A 19,199-nucleotide genomic window follows, 5' to 3' on the forward strand; every position below is an offset into this window, starting at 1 on the left:
AATATTTCCTAAAATACTTAATTAACTTTGAGAAAAACAAATAAATATGCATATATGCATGTCCAAATCATTGTAATTTATTTATGTAGAGTTTTTTGCAGACTAAGTAATAAAAATAATGTACAGATGTCCCTATTCTTTACTGGACCTAAACAGAATAGAAACACAAATAAGGTGCTCTGCATCTTTTCCTTTTTTTGTGGGATTTTTATTTTTATTAATTTTTTTTTAGACTTGCTAGCTAGTAAGTCTGCTACTGTGAAAAGTGATATTTTTATATTTGATAATATCACTTTCCACAGGAGATTTACTCATCCCCGGCAAACTAGGGAACAAATTAAATCCTAGATGTGGAGGTGGGTAAGGAGGCAGGAGGGCCAGGGCAATGGAGGACTAGATGTGGGGGTTGAGGAGGCAGTTGGGGTCAGAGTGATGGGGGGGTGAGTCTGGGGCTGGAGCCTGGGGTCCTGCTGCATGGCTGGGGGATGGAAGAGGCAGCAGGGCCCAAGGGCAACATGAGGAGAGGGGAGCCGGGGGTCGCAGTCCAAACCCCTGTGGCTGGGGGACAGAGCCTGCTGCCACATGGCCAGAGCCTGCTGTCCGTCGCCCCTAGGCTGAAGCCCAAAGCCCAATCCCCATCGACCACAGGAAGGTGGGGAACTCACACTGGTCACCTGCTCCTATAGTGTTTGTGGTTCCAGAAGGAGGCAGGGACCAACTCCTGCTGGCGACCCTGGGGTAGGGGTCACCTCTTCCCTTCCCCATTCCCCGCCCCCATCACTACCCAGGAGGCTGTGACCACAAGAAAAGCCCCTGAAAGCTGCATGTGGCCACAGTGGCCACATTTGAGAAACGCTGCCTTAGGGCATGTCTACATGAGACACTGAGGAAAGTTAAACCAAATTAACTGAAAGTGTGAATTTAAAGTTCATTAGTTAAAATGCATTAACCTCCTATTCACTTTAGCTTAACTGAAGTAAAGTTAAGCTAAGGGGAACTCAGTCCACTTTACTTCTGATCCAGAGTGTCTATGCAGGGACATTACATACTTTAAATAATGCAGTTTAAATTTACACCTTCAGTTAATTAAACTTAATTTTCCTGAGTGTCCCACATAGACATGCCCTTAAATAAATTGCGTCCATACTATGTATAGACATAATGGTTGGACTGAATAAAGACAGTAAGTTTTTCCCCCTTTGATGTACCTGAATTACTGGCATTTATGAGAGTTACGTGATATCACAGGAACACTCTATTCATTCAATGTTCTAATACCGAGACCATCACTCTTATATCTAGATTTGCAGTTACTTCACAGCTGAAGACATAATTCCAAAATTATTCATGCCAAATGGTTTAAAATCAAACATTTTACAATATTTTTGTGTAGGTTTCTTTTACATTTTCACTGTTAAAATGCAATACATTACCTTAAAAACCATGTAAATAAAAAAGCACCTGAAATAAAAGTGTATGTGAGTGCCAGTTCATTTTTTAAGAAACAAAATTAGTTATTAGATAAAATAGGTCCAATATTTGAGGCTGCCATGGAAAATACATAGTGAGAGATTCAAAATAAAGACAAAAGGAACTGAGACTATAGATCCTAAAACCTCACCATGACCAATAACTGTATTTTGTGTAAATAAAAAAAAATGATTCTCTTTGGGAAAGACTAACAAGTCTACTATAAGAAAACAAAACAAAAACATATATTTGTGTACACAAGAATTATCACACTTGATTGTATTTGAGATAATAGAGGATTCACATACTTGAGAACTGGATGGAAAAGCCTGACTTGCTGATGAAGAAGTCACTGTCGAACTGTAACGTCAGTGAGTTGAAGGTGCTGTGGATATCCTCAGGAAGGGCTGAACCACTCCATTCTTTCAGAAGAATACTGCTTTCAACAGGACCATCCCACACCTTCAGGATGTCATGGGCGACCTCAGTGTCAAAAACAATAAAATGTAGACTGCAAAAGAAGAGTAACATGCTCTGTACATTACAGCATAGGCATTAAGTTTATGAAATCTACCTTTATCAATCAGGTTTTTAAGAGATCAGAACTACATGAACCAACATTTCTACTGCACATGTAAATAAAACTAAGGACATTAGCTGAATTAGTTAGGTGTTACATTAAATTATGTCCAACTGCAGAAAATACTAGGAGGTAACATGCATATCACAAGACACCTGATCGATACTGTATTTGGGTTCCCAGGTGGGAAAAACCTATCTACTATATTTATTTATTTATTTATTTATTTGAGGAAATATTTTACACAGTGATGTAAAAACAAACCAAAAGCTGAGCCTGCATAATATTTATTTGGATATTTTGTTAAATGTATTAGAATGGACACAGATATCTTAAAAGTGTTTAATTTATAATCATTTTATTTTTATTTCTACTTACATTAAGATAGATTGTGCTCACACTGGCAAGCACATACTCACGTGCATAGACTTTAACTGATCACCAATAAGGGCAAGAGGTTCAAAATCTATCCCACAAACTGCTAGCAATTTCCTTCCAGGAGATGCTCAGCTCAGATGCAGCATCTGACTTTAATCTATTTAGCACATAAGCCTCTTGAGCTATGATTTTTGCTTCATACCTGTCTGTAGAATGTCTAGCAATCTTTGATATATTCAAATTAAGAATTGTTCTATTGATTTGAATTGGCTTTGGATCAGGCCCTAAGAGGCTTTTCTGTTCTTGTGATGGAACAACAGCTGAGGAAAATGGCCTGACCATTCAGACTAACAGGATCCAGTCTTGAATGTCTCAGGATGGTAGACAGGGCATTCTCAAAGTGAATTTCACCACTTTGAAAATGGTTTAGTCTAGTAGTTCAAGAGATACCAAACTGGTTAAACTTTAGAGCACAGTGTCAGCCTCTCTCTCCTTCTCTCTTTTTTTCTCCCTCCCAAAGATTTTTATTTTTTGCTTTTGCTTCTTGAAAAAGAAAAAGCAAATATTGCAAATCTTTATTAATTTCTGCATCTGTCCCCTGAAAACTAAAGAAAAATAACTTTATGCCACTTACTGAAATTTAGCACTGCTTTCTCTAGGAATAGTTTCACAAAACAATGAACTCCCTGAAAAATGCTCCTTTTCTACACTCCTACATCATGTCTTTTTTGTTAATATTATCCTTAGATTCAGCATTTAAGGCTAGAAGGAATCATTGCCTCATATAGCCTGACCTCCTGTATATCACAAGTCATTCAATTTCACACAGTTATCCTTGTATTGAGTCCAATGACTTGTGCTTGGCTAAAACAAGTAATAGTTTTTATTGTAAAATTCATTCTAATTGTACACAATTGAAGATTTTCAAAGAGGCTATTAAAGGCTTTAAAACCTTTTTTCCCTCTTAAAGAGGAAGTGCTATTTTTAGGAAATCTTATAGTACATATTTCATCACCATGACATTGGGTTTCAATCCATAAAAGAATTACGCCCATGCTTTTTCACAGATTCATAGATTCTAAGGCCAGCAGGGACCATTGCAATTATCTAGTCTGACTTCCTATATAGGCCTTAGAACTTCCCCACAGTAGTTTCTAGCAGGGCCGGCTCCAGGGTTTTTGCCACCCCAAGCAGCAAAAAGAAAAGAAAAAAAACCCCGCTATCGCGATCTGCGAGAGCTCTGCTGCCGCCGCTTCAGTCTTCGGCTGCAATTCAGCGGCTGGTCCTTCGCTCCGAAAGGGCGTGAGGGACCCGCTGCTGAATTGCTGCCGAAGACCCAGACATGCTGCCGCTCACTGTTGGCCGCCCCAAGCAGCTGCTTGCTGGGATGGTGCCTGGAGCCGGCCCTGGTTCCTAGAGCAATTGCCAGTAATGGAGAATCCACCATGACCCTTAAATTGTTCCAATAGGTAATTAATGTTAAAAAATATATGCTTTATTTCCAGTTTCAATTTGTCTAGCTTCAACTTCAGGCCACTGGACCAGGCTATAACTTTCTCTGTCAGACAGAACCCATTATTAAATATTTGTTCTCCACATAGGTACCAATACACTGTAATCAAGACACCCCTTAATGTTGTTGTTAAACTAAAAAAGCGACTGAGCGCTGAGTCTGTCAGTATATGGCATGTTTTCCAAACCTTTAGTCATTCTTGTGGCTCTTCTCTGAGCTCTGTCCAATATATAAATATTCTTCTCAAATTGTGGACACCACAATTGGACACAGTATTTCAGCTGTGCTCACACAAGTGCTTAACTTTATGAATACGAGTACAGTTAAGAATATGCGTAACGGTTTGCAGGAACTATGCCCCTCCCCCTGAAATGATTTTAGCTGTTTCTTTTTTTCACAAATACTCCTTTAAAATATTTTCTGTTTCTATTTTTGTTTGTACTGTTTGTTTTTAAGTACTTATCTATAAGATGGTTAGCCACTCAAGAGCAATTGTAGGTAAAATGGAAACAATGCACAATTAAAGATATGCAAAGCATAGCCTTTAAAGATGCCTGTTAAAAATTTTTGTACCTTTATTATTTATTTTCAATTTAACACAAAATTATCATGAACTATTTAAAAATAACTTCAGGTTTGGATAACCTTTGTGTTTATTAGAGTTGATATTTAAACATGCAAGTGATGCAATTTCTTTACAGAATATGCAGTGCACCTAATTTCTGAAGCTATTCTGTTTAAAAGAAGAGGCCTCTTTGCTATAAAGTGCTCATACATTGCTATTCAAACATCACTTCTGGGAAATTAAAAAGAAGATATTCATGAAAGCTAAGGTTCTGCTACAGAGGAGGTCAATTTAAAACAAGTTTTCAACTGTAGCATGGCAGAGTGATGTTACAAAGTGGGCTAGGACAACTGGACCTTCAATAGGGACATAGTTAATTCTTACTGGTAAGTTTGCCATAGTTATTTATTTGTTCTTTGTTTTCTGAGACTGGCTACCCACATCCTCTCTGACAGATAACTCTTATTGTCTTGTACTTCTAATGGGAGTGAGCAGACCGCAGTCACAAGGGAAACTAAAGTCCCTCTACCAAAAGGCAACTAGGTGCAGCATTATCTTAAATGCAAGACACTGGATCTCAAAATAGATGGATAGCAGTTAAGAAAAACAAAAACAAAACCCAGAATTATATGGAAGTTATGTTACATGAACAGAGCCTTTCGGTTGTTTTCTGTTTTTATTTTCTCAATTCAGTGAGACTTTATTGACATGACAAGATTTCTGAGTGTTCCCAAAGTATCTGTCAGAGCTATTTGAAGTAGGAAAAGCTCCTGTACCTGTGCAAAAGCACATGACTGAAGGAAGCTTAGAGGAGTTCCAGTCCCCTCTTCAGCAAGAAGTTGTGTAAAACCCAGGAAGGTCTAATGACAAGACATTTTGAACCAGATTGTCTGAGAGAATAGTGCATTTTACTATAAATTAGAGAGAAAGGACTAACTACACAGAAGATTTAGGCAACTATCTGCCACTATAGGTGCTTAAGTCCAACATTTAGGTACCAAAAAGATTCTCATCCCCCCACTCCCCTGATCAGCTATCACCTAACCCTGTAGGCACCTAGACTCTCTAGGCACATGAGTTTCCATCATTAAAGTCTCCTAGGTGCTTACGTTTCTATCAGTGAGCATATTCACAGCTACCTCAATGTAGTTGCTGAGGCACCTATATCTGATGGTTAAGCCTCAGCAGGATCTTCAGATTAGGCACTGGACTTCCTATCTTTCCTTTGGGATCCAATCTGGTAAGTGTGCTCAGAGCACACCTAAACTCACAGAAGATGGCCAAGAGGGGGAGAGAAGGACAAATCCCTCAAACCCCCCCTCCCTTCAGGCAATTTGACAGCTACATCAGGACTGGAGGGAAGTACCTATATCTGCCTGGGATTTTCAACTGTGTATCTTCTTCTGGAGTTAATCACATAAGCCATTTTTTTGCAAGAAACAGAGCAGGGGGTGAGGATGACCAGGGCTTTCCTTTATAACCATTAGCCCAGTGCTTAGGGTACAGTACTCACTAGGGATGTGGAAGACCGGATTCATTTCTCCCTTCTCGCAGATGTGCAGAAATTCAGTGATTAAAGAATGCTCCTGTGCACTAATCAGTGGGCTAAAGGTTATAATGGAGGGCATTCCTCCTCATCCCTGTTTCTTGTGGGGGGAAAAAAAAAGGCCTAAGCACAAAACAGCAGGAGAGGGTTCATGGTTGAGAATCCCAAGACACAGGCACCTCCCTCCAGCCCAGGCAACTGACTCCCTAAGAGGGCCATACACTCTCCTTGATATTTTCTACTGGCTAGGGTAGGTCGCTGCCTCACTCTCCCTATGCACTGTACAGGAAGAGTAGGTGACTAACTTGAGGCTGTGAATTTCACTGGGTGGGGAGCCCCTAAAAGTTAGGCATTGCAACACTGAGTTCTGATAGTCAGCTTGAATTTTATATTATTTATATTTTCTTTCACACTACAATTAAGCGTGTGGATTACTAAACCTCTGGGCCCATTCTATGTTATATCAGTATTTTGCTGGTATAATGCCATTGAAATGAATAGTTATGCTGGCATCAGGCCCGTGATCTGCAAAATGAGATGTTTTCTAAGACGTCAGTGCTCTCCCAACACAAAAAGCATCCCTGGTATGTTTGACAACGTTCAATAAATAGCAACTACCTCATTTTGGAAGTTTTATTCTTTTGGATTAAGTAGCACTAAAACTATTAGAACAGAGCCTCCTCTAATCTGAATTTAAGTTATGTCTCTTGATGTGCATGTACAACATCTTTTCCTAGTTTAAAGCTTATTCATGGATGAATTATTTTAATTTAAGAGGTAAAAGGCTTCTGATCTGTTGAAAAAAATAAATGAATACACTGTTTAACAACCATTTTCTTAAAAATAAGAGAGAGCCAATATTCTAAACAAGTCCAATTACTGTATATCTTGTAGGTGTGTTATGTCCTCTACCACTTCATTCATTGGTGTACAAAACTGGTATTTCATTGGCCATCATTAAATACGTTAATATCACAAAGACCTCTAAAAAGATCATTAATAAGACTATTTGCAAAGAACAGTGTGAATCTCATTGGTAGTGCTCTCGCATACTTTTTGCTCACCAGCTGTTATCTGTCTGAATATTCAATTTCTCAAAAAAGCATGAGTACAAGCTAAAATCTGCCATCTAAATATGGCCAACATTTGTGAGATTTTGTGTTCTATTTTACCCATTCCCTGGTAACTGCAGCAAACCTGCACTGAGAACCTCTAAAAATCAGTACTCCTACCTCTGAATGAATAGCCATGTCAGTGAGCAGTATTAATTAGAGGCCATGAGCTGAGTACTGCCTCCTCCCTGATGGAACAGAAAAGTGAGGGAGGAATAAAAGCCTTCCAGTCCTTTCTGTACTTCAGCAATTCCCAGATGTCCACTTCTTGAATCCCTCCATGAGCTTCCATTGTATTACTGCATAAAATTAAAGCTCCTCATTTTGTCTCTGCCTCCCATATCTGCCAGGGATGGTCTAGGTATTGTTAATCCTGCCTTAGCACAATGGGATGGATGAAAGGTCCTCTTGCAGTCCCTTTCAGACATACCTTTATATGATGCTATTGATCACTGCTCTGCAATTATTTCTCTCATGCCTTCTTCCATTCCCTACCTTCTTCTCCTCATAGATATTTTTTGCCTACATCCTACACATGGAGCAGTCTCCCTGTTCTTTATCCACTGCACATTCCCACTCCCCTTAAAATTCCCATCTCTTCAGAAAGTCCTTCCTGTCATCATTAGTAAACCCCAGAGTCTCTTTTTCCTGCAACGCTATCTTGTCTTATTTTTATTTAGGGTCTTGGGGGCCAGGACAGGACTGTTATACTTGTTCTCTAAAGTGTCATGTACATTTGTAATGCTAATGGGTCAGGAATGCAAAATAAAAGCACCATAGACTTCTTTAGCTGGTGTTAATTGCCATATCCTCACTGAAGGCAAAGAGCCTATGACAATTAATTCCAGGTGAGAATCTGTCACCAGGTACCCATCAAGTTAGACCCAAAATTCCATAGGCTCTGGTGTCCAAGCACTCTAGGCAGGGTACTAGGCATTCCACGCTAGCTTTAGCCAAACAAAACAAAATCGATTTTTATTGAGTATTCCATATCACACAGGTTTTCATACTGAAGAGTAATGTTGAATGTAGCAATAGGGTATTAAATAAATACATTACAACAATTAAGGGAGAAATTTTTAAAGGCACCAATGGCAAAGTGCCTAGAAAAAAATCATCTCTTTAAAGTTCAGTTAATTCATAACTGCTATCTTCTACCTCTGATCTTTGGGCAAACCTCCCATTGGTATGGCAGTTACAGAGTGGACTGAGGTTAGCATGAAGATTTAAGAGTATAATCTCAACTGGGAACTCTTTGAGGCAGGACTGTCCTTTTAACATGCTAGTATAGTACCAATGGGAAACAGATCTCTGACAGGGATGCTTAACTGCTACTGCAATACAAATATCTGTAATAATACCCTGGCCTAATTCAATTAAAAATTGAATTTGGCCATCTACAAAGACTGAATTTGAAACCTGGTTTGCAAGTATTTATCACTTAAATGAAGTTAAAATATATTGAATATGCACATAACATAACACGTCTTTTCTAATTGTTCTGTGGCATGTAGTGCATTAATGGTAAAAGGTGCTCGACCATATATACAGAATGTAAAATAATGTAGAATGTAGTAGTCAGTTGCCATAGAGTTTTATTTAGAAAATATAGACATTAACAATTCACATTAAGAATTGAAATTAAGCATATACCTAATTGTCTTCCCTGAATCTGCCTCTATAATCCAAGTGCAGTGAAGATTGTTGTCATATGGTGCTGGGTAACCTGGTGACAATATGCGACCAGAAGTAGCAGCATGAATTCGACCACCACACTCAGCTGCAAAATAAACAATCATTTTACTTCTTATTAAAAACAAGGCCATGATATTTAGCACTGCACTTTTTACCTCTGTTTTTAATTAGACAAAAATATATTGATTTCACCATGTCCAACAATAAAAGAAAAGCCCTCTGATATCATGCAGGAAACCATTAGCCTCTATAATATAAAGAGAAGGGTATGTCTACGCTGCACACTTCTTTCGGTGGCACGTAGAGTACCTGCTGGCATATCCCCAAGCAGGGGTATAGATAACAATATAGACGGTAAGCCTGGCTTAGGCAAGTAGAGTAAAGACATACCTGAAAAGTGTGGGTACATATGTGAGTATCAAAACATTAAGAATTAAAAAAAGGATATTGAAATTATTCCCAAACCAGACATTACAAAACCAAGAAACTCATGATTTAAGATTGCACTTAAGAAATCCTACTGTGTTGTGGTGAGAAATGTACAGCTGAATCACCCAAATATGCTTAGCTCTGCCCTGTAGTGACATAATGCAATAACCATGCAATTATAGTTAAGGGATTGTAGGTTTTGTAGTCTCAGATTAGACTGACCTGTTTTATTTTTTTTAAGATATATTACATTTTTTCTTCACTTGTCTCCCCTCATTACATATCAAAGGACAGAGTTAATGTTGTTTGGGTGCCTTAAAGACAACCTAACTCTGAATTTCTTGGGTTTATATTGCTTGGCTTTGGTACAACTACAACATCCCTCTAATGTTTTTGGTTTTTAATGTTTTTAAGTTACTGATACACACTTTCAAGTTTAGCTCCATCATATGTGGTTCTTTTTGATTGGGAATTTCCTTTGTTTTTGTAATAATAATAAATGTTATACATCTAACTAAAGAAGAAGCCAGTGAAAATGATATTATATAATATTCCGTCTGATTTAAAAATACATAGTGTCAAATTTATTTATTTTTTAAGGGCAGATTCATCAGCACATTAAAGCAATGCAAAGCAGCCAGAGCGCATCAGCCAGATAAGCCATGTTTTGAGTAGCTTTGAATTAACAGAGCACCGCAAAGCAGCTGAACAATACCGGTGAATGTATTCCTTAAAATGCAATTGCCTGATCAATTTAGAGGGCTATGTTAATGAGACTGGCACTATGTGTAAGAGAGATAGGGATCATCAAGTCACAAAATACCAGTGTTTGTGATTTAAGGGCTTCCCTTGTGCTTCTAACTTCAGTTCCCTGAGCAGTCCTGACTCATTGTGCATTGGTGTCAATGGGAGTCCCTCAAGCACTGATTGATCATCCTAGCATGAATCCACAAAATCATAAAAGAGCCCTGACAGCTCTGGACCAAATAATCTATCAATGAACACACTTGACACATGTCCAGTCTACCTTATGGCACTGAGTTACAGGGATTGTTACAAGGACATTAACTATGGCGGAAGGGTGGCAATTGGTTGAGGATCAAACTTTTCAATTGTATCAACCAACACGCAGACAAATCATCAACTCAAAGGAGGTATATATTGTTGACAGTCATGCTATGTCCATTGGGAATGATTGATATTAAAGCAAACAAAATCCATTAAGGTAATGTCAGGTAATTTTAGCAGAACAAAGAACCCAGTTATGAAGTGTGTAAATTTCTAAATTTGTTTCCATTGTTAGGACTAAATTACGCCTTTTAAGGGCAGAAATGGGTAAAGGATAAGAAAAAATTGCTAACTGGACATTTCTTTTGGGAAAGTTCAGTTCCAATTAGCAACTGTATTTTGGACAAATTAATGGTAATTTGTGTACTAGTTCCTGGGGCTACTGGTCCTCCAGCAGACACTCGGAAAAAACAAACAAAGACAAGCTGAAGGATTTTACTGGAGTCTTTAGTAATTTTCATTATGAGAGGTGCATTACCTCAGTGGCGGATGTCTGGAAGCCTTAAGCTTGCATACTTCACAAGTATGGGGGTGGGAGGAGAGAAGAGATAACGTGGTAAGCAGCTTTTCTTGGAAAACTTTTAGGAAAGGTGTGGCATGTACGCTCCTACTGAAACTGTCCTGTCCGGAGCCAGTGCTAGTCAGTAATCTCCTTCCTGGATGGCTAAATGATGACCGACTCCTACATCAAATTGTAGAGCTAACCATAACTAAGCCCTTATTGCTTACACTACCATTTTATGTGCAATATTGATGTAAAATAATATTTATTTTTCCTTTGCAGAGAAGCCACAACTATCTATTTATGTTATGTTTTACACAGTCAGAATTAACATTACCTAGGCAGGTAGGCAAAGGTTTGTCCCACACTCTTCGATCTCCACTTAGGCAGGTCATAATACTACTACCATGCATTGTATAGCCAGGATTACAGCTATATAAAATGACTGTGTCGGTAAAATGTCCTTCATCACGGATCTTGTAGCCATAATATGGTATTCCCGGATCTTCACACTTGACTAGGTCAAAACCTGCAAACAGAGAGAAAGCAAAACATAATTCTATTTGAAGAAAAACATAATTCAACTGGAAACTAAACCTTTTCCCTTTATAGCATGGGGACAAAATTCAAACAACTGGATTAACTTCATTCATTGTGACCAAAGATAATTTATCTATAGGGATCTAGTGAATCATCCAGGGAAGGGGAAAACCAAAAAACACGAACAAGCCCGCCTTCTACTCTTCCAAACTCTTCATTCCATAGTTCAGAATGTTTAGAGCTACATTATGAAATTATTATAATCCCCAACTAAGGATTAGTGTCTACTTGCATTGCCCACGAGAAAACCAGAGATCAGATTATAAATCAGAGTCACAATATGGTCCTTGCTACTCACTTTCTCCATGAGGAAAGTAAACCCTGTTGGTGCTATGCTTGCCGTGTGCTGGGGCTACCTCTGCTCCCCTACTCCCCCTACACAGTAATAAAGCCAATAGCCTATGCTGGAGTGTAAGGGATGGGAGGAAATGTACATGAGTTGTTCTACCCCAACTAGGAGTCTGGTCACTCAGGCCTCAGTTTTTGTTCTGATGAATGCACACACACACCCATAGACTTTTGTCAAGAAACATTCCCTCCTGTGGGACGTGAATTATTAAGATACAGCAAGAGATAAGCAGTTCCTTTGACCCTCTAGGACAAGCAATTCCACACTGGGCAGAAGGGATTAACAAATCACAAGAGCACCCTTCTACGCTTCCAAACATGGTTCTTTCTATGCTTTGGGTCACTGGAGCATCTGCCCACCTCAACGTGTCACTGCTGAGGTGTATGGAAGCCCAGTTCCTCCTTCTGTCATAGGCTCCAACCCCAGGGTCTATACAGAGAAGTGGTCATTTACTCCAAGCTCAATTTCTTCTCCTCTGAATCCCAGGACTATAATATACCAATTTTGCCGGGTTTGGACACTCCATCCTAGCATCTCTGCAACTCACATCCTCCACCCATCACAGCCCAACACAGTTCTTTTGGCTCTTCCCAAGGCCTTACTGCACTGCCTGTATGTCATATTCCACTGAGCATCTCTGGCCACAGTTCCCACCATCAGCCTCACTCTGTATCCTGGGCCTCTGCTCATATTCAGGCAACTGCCCCTCTCTTCAGGCTGCTGTTGAGAGACTTGCATGAGGTCTTTCCCAGTCCCTGGTCTTTAACTAAGAGAAAGATAGCCTTTCTTATAGCAAGCACCATTTCTGGGTTGTTGTCACATAACTTTCAGTGACCTGATTTAGGCACAAGGCAGATTTAATGTCAAGAAGGATGCTGATAAATTGGAGAGAGTTCAGAGAGGAGCTATGAAAATCATTAAATGATTAGAAAACCTGCCTCAGAGTGATAAACTAAAAAGACTGAGTTCCTTATGCCTAACAAAAAGATTAAGGGATAACTTGATTACAGTTTCTAAATATCTACATCAGGAACAAATACTTAACAATGGGCTCTTCGATCAAGCAGAAAAAGACATATCATCAATGACTGTAAGCTGAAGCTAGACAAATTCAAAATGGAAATGAGGCATTATTTTTAATGGTGAAAGTAATTAACCATTGGAATGATCCACCAAAGGACATGGTGGATCCTCCATCACTGGTAATTTCTAATCAAAATTAGATGTCTTTTAAAAAGATATTCTTTAGGAATTATTTTGGAGAAATTCTATGGTCTGATTAAACAGGAGGTCAGACTAGATGATCAAAATGGTCCCAACTGGCCTTGGAATCTACAAATCCGACAGCTGGGCACCTTAATCCCTCAGAAGGCCAGCTCACCCTTTGACAGTGACAAGGAGCCCTGCACCCCTTATTCTCTTGTACAGATGCATAAGGTGGCTCACGACTGAGACCTCAGTAACTTCCAAACCAGATTATCCACTCTTCCTCTCCTCTATATTGTCGTTTGACTTACATTACCATTTTCAAAATATAGCATACCTCCCCATTTAACTTGGTCTGAAATTTCATGATCTCTGTTCAACTTCCCACCACCCATAAAATTCACAAATAAACCATTTTAATTATCAACAAAATTAGAACTCTGAAGCAAGAGAAGAAAAAAATGTGACTGACAATGAAGATTTAACTCCATACTTCAACGAGAGCTATACTTTGTTTTTTATGTAGTGTAGTTTTGACTTTTGATATATTTTAAACATATCAGAAAGAAAGGAACCTTTATGCCTGCCTGCATGTCTATCTCCATATCATGAGGTTTATTATTTGATGCTAACTTTAGAAAGCAGAGTTTTTAACTTTTTGAAGGCCCCTGCACATAATATCACAGGAGTTGACTTTCCAAAATGCTGAGGGGTGTTTGACCCCTGGCTCTGCATCAGGCCCCACCCCCATTCCACCCTTTTCTCTAAGGCTCCCCCACACATCCCACCTCTTCTCACCTCCACTCCACTCCCACCCTACTCCCTCCCTGCCTCTTCCCTCCCAGTTCCGATCCCTCCCCCAAGCACACCACATTCTTGCTCCTCCTCCCTCCCTCACCAGCAGGCAGGAATACTGGGAGGCAATGAGGTACTGATGTGGGGCTGCCGGAGGGTGCACCCACGGAGTCAGCACCTATGCATAATATATTAACTGTAATATTTTTTAGCTTGCCTCAAAAACAAATTTACTGCTTCCACAGAGATTCTCTTGCCTCTGATCTAAGCATGTAATGCAGTCTCCAAAAGACTCTCTCATCCTGAGACTTTAAAAAAAATAAAAATCAAGTTAGCAACTCCTGCTATCCACCAGGTGGAGGTGTACAGTGTTCTCAAATGTGAGCCAAATAAGATTTATTTTCACTTAATTTTTAGTAACTTTTCCACTCACTATACTTGTCCAGAACACCTATTTTGACAGAGGTGGATCTTATAAATAAAAATTATTATGCTGTAGAATACCCAATAGAACATGATTACAGCATATGTGTGAGTAAAAACCAAACCAATCTACAGATACAATCGCCATACAAGACAAAGTTGGAAGAAAAGGAACAAAAGGATCCCGACTTGAGAAAACTGAAGATTAGTTTAACTTCAGTTCTACTGGCTTTTGTGGTTATTTTCTTATTTTAATAGGAAGGACCAAATTCATACACATATTCATAACTCACACATGTACAACTTCTGTTATCTCAGGGAACAATTTCATCATAAAACTTTAATTGTGTCATGTGGTTTAGTCTTAAGGAGAGATAATGAAGTCCTCAAACTCATTCCCACTGAGTCAATACAGAAATCCCACACACTTCAATGGGAACAAGATTCCACTCAATTATACATAAAATCACAATTCCTCCTCCCTCCCTCCCTAGTCATAGGTGCTGGAACTAGGGGTGCTGGGGGTGCAGCAATACGTCCTGTCAAAGTGGTTTCCATCATATATAGGGTTTACAGTGTGCTTCAATGGCTCTCAGCACCCTCACTATACAGATTGTTCCAGCACCACTGTCACTACTGCACAAAAAGCATAAAGCATACTAATATCAGAATGGGAAACTCCCAGTCCAAAAATATCACAGTGAGATATCTTTCAAAATTAACAGTTTTAAAGATTTTTGAAATGTAAAAGTCAGAGGCTCTATGAAGGAAACCATTTTAACTGTTGATACAAAATCTGAGGCTGTTTGCCAAAATCTCAGAGGAGATGATAACAGAATTGTAGCATTATGTTTCTTCAAAATGGCATTAAATAATTATGATTTCATAGAAATTAAGGAGAATAAGTTTCTTAAGTCAAGATTATACACCTTTAAAAAACAGAGCCATTAAACAAGTAAGTTGCCATTTGTGTTGTTATGTATGTATGAGTCTTGTTTCACTTGATCAAGCTCAGTAATAGTCCACATACTGGACAGTACTTAGAATTGCTTCCAAAAAGCTTGAAATTGTCAAGTTTAACTTTGTTTTGTATTTTATTTTCACTTTCTAAGTGTTTAAGTGCTTTAAGCATAAATCATCATACCTGAAGGCATTGAGTGACCTATGTTTGCTGAAAACAATTTACATGAAATAGAATGATGTTCATAACTATTCAAGATTAATACTTACAAATCTGTATACATATAAATTCTTAAAACATAATACTTTAAAGGTGAACTCCTATGTCAGGTCCAAAATCATAACAGAAAAAACATCATTTCACAGTATGTATACCCATTTAACTTAAATACGGTATTTACTATCTAGTTTTTATATTAGAATTAATAGCAGCAAAAGCTTCAGTGCATCAAGAGATCCCCTCTCAGACATAACCTATCTCAACTCTCTCTGTTGGACTCTAGGAATCTCAGCAATGTGCAAGATTCTTCATGTCAAAGAAGTGCTTTGAAATTTACTTGCATGTTCAGCTGCCGTTTAAAAACAACTGTAGAATAGGAGTAACTGTCATTTATGTATGTGTTTGTATTCAGTATACCTACTGACATAAACATCCAGGAAGAGCTTCTCTTAACTCTCTTGCTAATTGTTTACTTCTCCATAATCCTTAAAGATAATCCTTTTTACTTCTCTTTGTGCCTTCTGTCATAAATGCGCACTTGGCAGAGCACCCCCTTCAGGAGCTACCTGGGTATCACAAGTGTGCAAATCCAATTGCTCCTCCACCATACCCCAAGAATTGCAGGGAGTATCAGTTTAGCAGGGTCGGCGCTCAACCCTTTGGCCAAAACCTTCTGGCTGTTCCTTCCCCTCTGAGGGTACGTGTACTTTGGAACAAAACTTGCAGCATAGCCATGTCTGACCTTGGGCAGCTGACTCGAGACCACAAGGCTAAAAATTGCTGTGTAGCTGTTCAGGCTCAAGATGGAGCCTGGGCTCTGGTACCCTCCCCTCCATCAGGGTCCCAGAGCTTGGGATCCAGCACAAGCCCACCCAAATGTATACACAACAATATTACAGCCTTGCAGCCCAAGCCCTGTGAGCCTGATTCAGCTGACCCAGGCCAGCCAAAGGTGTTTAATTGCTGTGCAAACATTGCCTTGGGGTCCTAAGTGAAACAAGCAGAAACAATCCACAGTCAGCTAATGAGATTAAATAAAAGCATAAGGAAAAGAAAGAAAACCTGTAGACAACTTCAGTGAGGATACTGGCTTCTCTTACTTCAGAGTCCTTGGAAGTATGACAGTAGATCCAAGAGTCCACTGGATCTCCAGTACAAGTCTCAAGTCTTTTTCTTCGTCTTAGCTCAAGGGATTAGTGTTCTCCTTTTTTCAAGGGCAGAGATTCTGGCGGATGTTAGACCTCTCTCTGGGAGCTGGAGAGCTCAACTGCTTGCTCCCATCTCAGGGCTGTCCCTATCTGACTGGAATTCCCTCTTTTTAACTCCTTCTCCAATTCTAGCATGATTTGAAGGTATGGGGCAGCAGCTGGTGCAGGGTTTATATACTGTCATCATACTATCATTTTCAGTTGGTTTTGAAATGTTGATAAACAACTAATTAAGTGCACTTCATCTCACTATTCCTGCCCAGATGCTAACTGTGTTGTCCACCACCTCTCAGCTCCACCCATGATACCAGCTGCAATGCTCCATTGATCTTCCTTTCCTTTTTTTTTCCATGCTGTTCCTACACATGGAGTGCTCCTTTGGAGTTAATTCACCAGGCTGCTGACTGTTCCTCATTGAAATCCCAACATGAAAACCCACTTCAGGCACTTATACAAAGAATTAGAATAAAGACAAGTATTTTATTTAATACAGTCAAAGAAAATACTTCACCACTCTGTGCACTAGCCTGTGGAGTACCCATATAATGCCACTGCTGTAGCCCTCATGCATCATCCCATGCCCCTACCTAATATTTTGTGCCCCTCCCTGTTGTGTCATATCTGAAATTAGGATGTGAACCAAAGCTTTCAATTGATTTTAATGGACTTTCTGTCAGTCTATTAGTTTGCAAGCTTTCCAGGACAAGGATTGTGTTTGTTTATTTGCACTCTGAAGTGCCTATCACACTTGGGCCATTCCAACATATCAAATAGTAACAATAATAATACCACGCAACATGGATTCTGAGCTGCGCTGAGAATACACTCAGCACACCTGCGTTGATTGCCAGGGGAGGTAGCTACTCAAAATTACACTGACTGGAGCAACTGCTCTACCAGTGAAAGGCTGGCCTGCTCCTGGAAAGCTGAATATGCTGTCTGAAGATTTTCTCACCTTGAAGAAAGCCTCACCTTATTGTTTGAAGCAGTTTTAAGGGTCCCTAAGAAACTTAGAAGGGCTAAAGGGTGCTTTGTTTTGTTTGGAGGAGGGGCTTGGATGATTTCACATAGAATGTGGGATCACATCACTAAATAAATACACTATGTGAGTTTATACGTTTGTACCATCTAAACAAATGTTCATTCTTTGAATGTGTGATCTGCGACTCAAATAAGGGCATTCTGCGTATTTACAGGAAATTCACAGGAACAGATGTCAATCACAGAGGCATATAAATATGATGGATCCCTTTACTGGTACAGGCATTTAGATACCAAGGTAACAGTCACCTAGAGAAATACCTCTAACAGATTAAACAACTGGTTTTATTTGATCTTCACACAATGCACAGTCAAGCTGTGGAACTCTTTGCCAGAGGATTTTGTGAAGGCCAAGACTAACAGGTTTCAAAAAAGAACTGGATAAATTCATGGAGAATAGGTCCATCAATGACTATTAGACAGGATGGACAGGGATAGTGCCCCTAGCCTCTGTTTGTCAGAAGCTGGGAATGCGTGACAGGAGATGGATCATTTCTGTTCATTCCCTCTGAAGCACATGGCATTAGCCACTGTCGGAAGACAGGACACTGGGCTAGATGGACCTTTGGTCTGACCCACTATGGCCATTCTTCTGTTCTTATCATTATTAGGGGAGACTCTATATTATTTATTGTGACAAAAAGTTGAGTACGAAGAGAAGTTTCACTCCTTCATATGTGTCAGGCATATTATGCATAACTGCCTATCATCTTTGTTAGACACAAAATAGTATCAGCTATCACCCCAACTGGATTACAGAGATCTAATAAAGTTGATTATCCACAAGGCTTTATCTGCACAAATATATGTCGATTTACACATCATTGCAGTTTCATCTTGCTCCACAATACAAAATAAAACATGTATTTAGTGCTCAGAAGAAAAGGTGACCATAACTATATATCTAGATATTTATATCCTAGGGAATAGGGTGAGAAATTTATTTTAAACTCCAAAAGTATAAAGTCTTACATGAATGATGAAATACATATAAAACAGATTTGTATACTAGTTTGATAGTATTTTTCAACATAATAGTTTTTCTCTGCAGGCTCTTCTATGTTACTGCACCATCATCCAACAACAGTGTAACATTTGTCTATGAGTTGCAAGAGCATTATCAGCCAGTGATCACAAAAGACCTACTGGCTTCTCAACTCTTCCACCCATGTATTAAAATAGATTATTTTGGAGCAAGTAGAAGAAAGAAAGTTGAACGGTTAAACTGGGACCTTGTAGTTACCTAATCATATACTTTTGCAGCACTTGAACCAGTGCTTACCCCAGGTTAACAAAATATCTGGCAAAATGTGACCTATTTATAGCATTTCTCCAACTCCTATTCACAAGAAAGGTCCATTTGTACTTGTAAACTAAATGTGATAAATGCAGATAAGGTCTCTCAAAATCTAGAATATTTCTATCATTTTCCTTGGAGTGTCTTTCAGAAAGAGTAGCAAAAATCTTTCCCCCCAGTAAAGCTATTCAAGTTGCACCGATCAGCAGCACCAGGCCAAGGTACATGTGCTATACCTTTAA

The 19,199-nt window shown here is 39.2% G+C and overlaps 1 protein-coding gene across 1 annotated transcript in view; it reads right to left on the minus strand.

Annotated features, from left to right (window-relative positions):
• Positions 1–19,199, minus strand: part of CSMD1 (CUB and Sushi multiple domains 1) — a 2,093,217-nt gene that overhangs the window by 403,449 nt on the left and 1,670,569 nt on the right. The window contains exons 24-26 of the mRNA XM_075063712.1: positions 11,196–11,387; positions 8,818–8,944; positions 1,779–1,981 (exon numbers count right to left, since the gene is read on the minus strand). Coding sequence (XP_074919813.1) covers positions 1,779–1,981; positions 8,818–8,944; positions 11,196–11,387 — 522 coding nt within the window. The remainder of the gene's footprint in view (positions 1–1,778; positions 1,982–8,817; positions 8,945–11,195; positions 11,388–19,199) is intronic.

This window comes from Chelonoidis abingdonii, chromosome 3, assembly GCF_003597395.2.
Source record: "Chelonoidis abingdonii isolate Lonesome George chromosome 3, CheloAbing_2.0, whole genome shotgun sequence".
NCBI lineage: Eukaryota > Metazoa > Chordata > Testudines > Testudinidae > Chelonoidis > Chelonoidis abingdonii.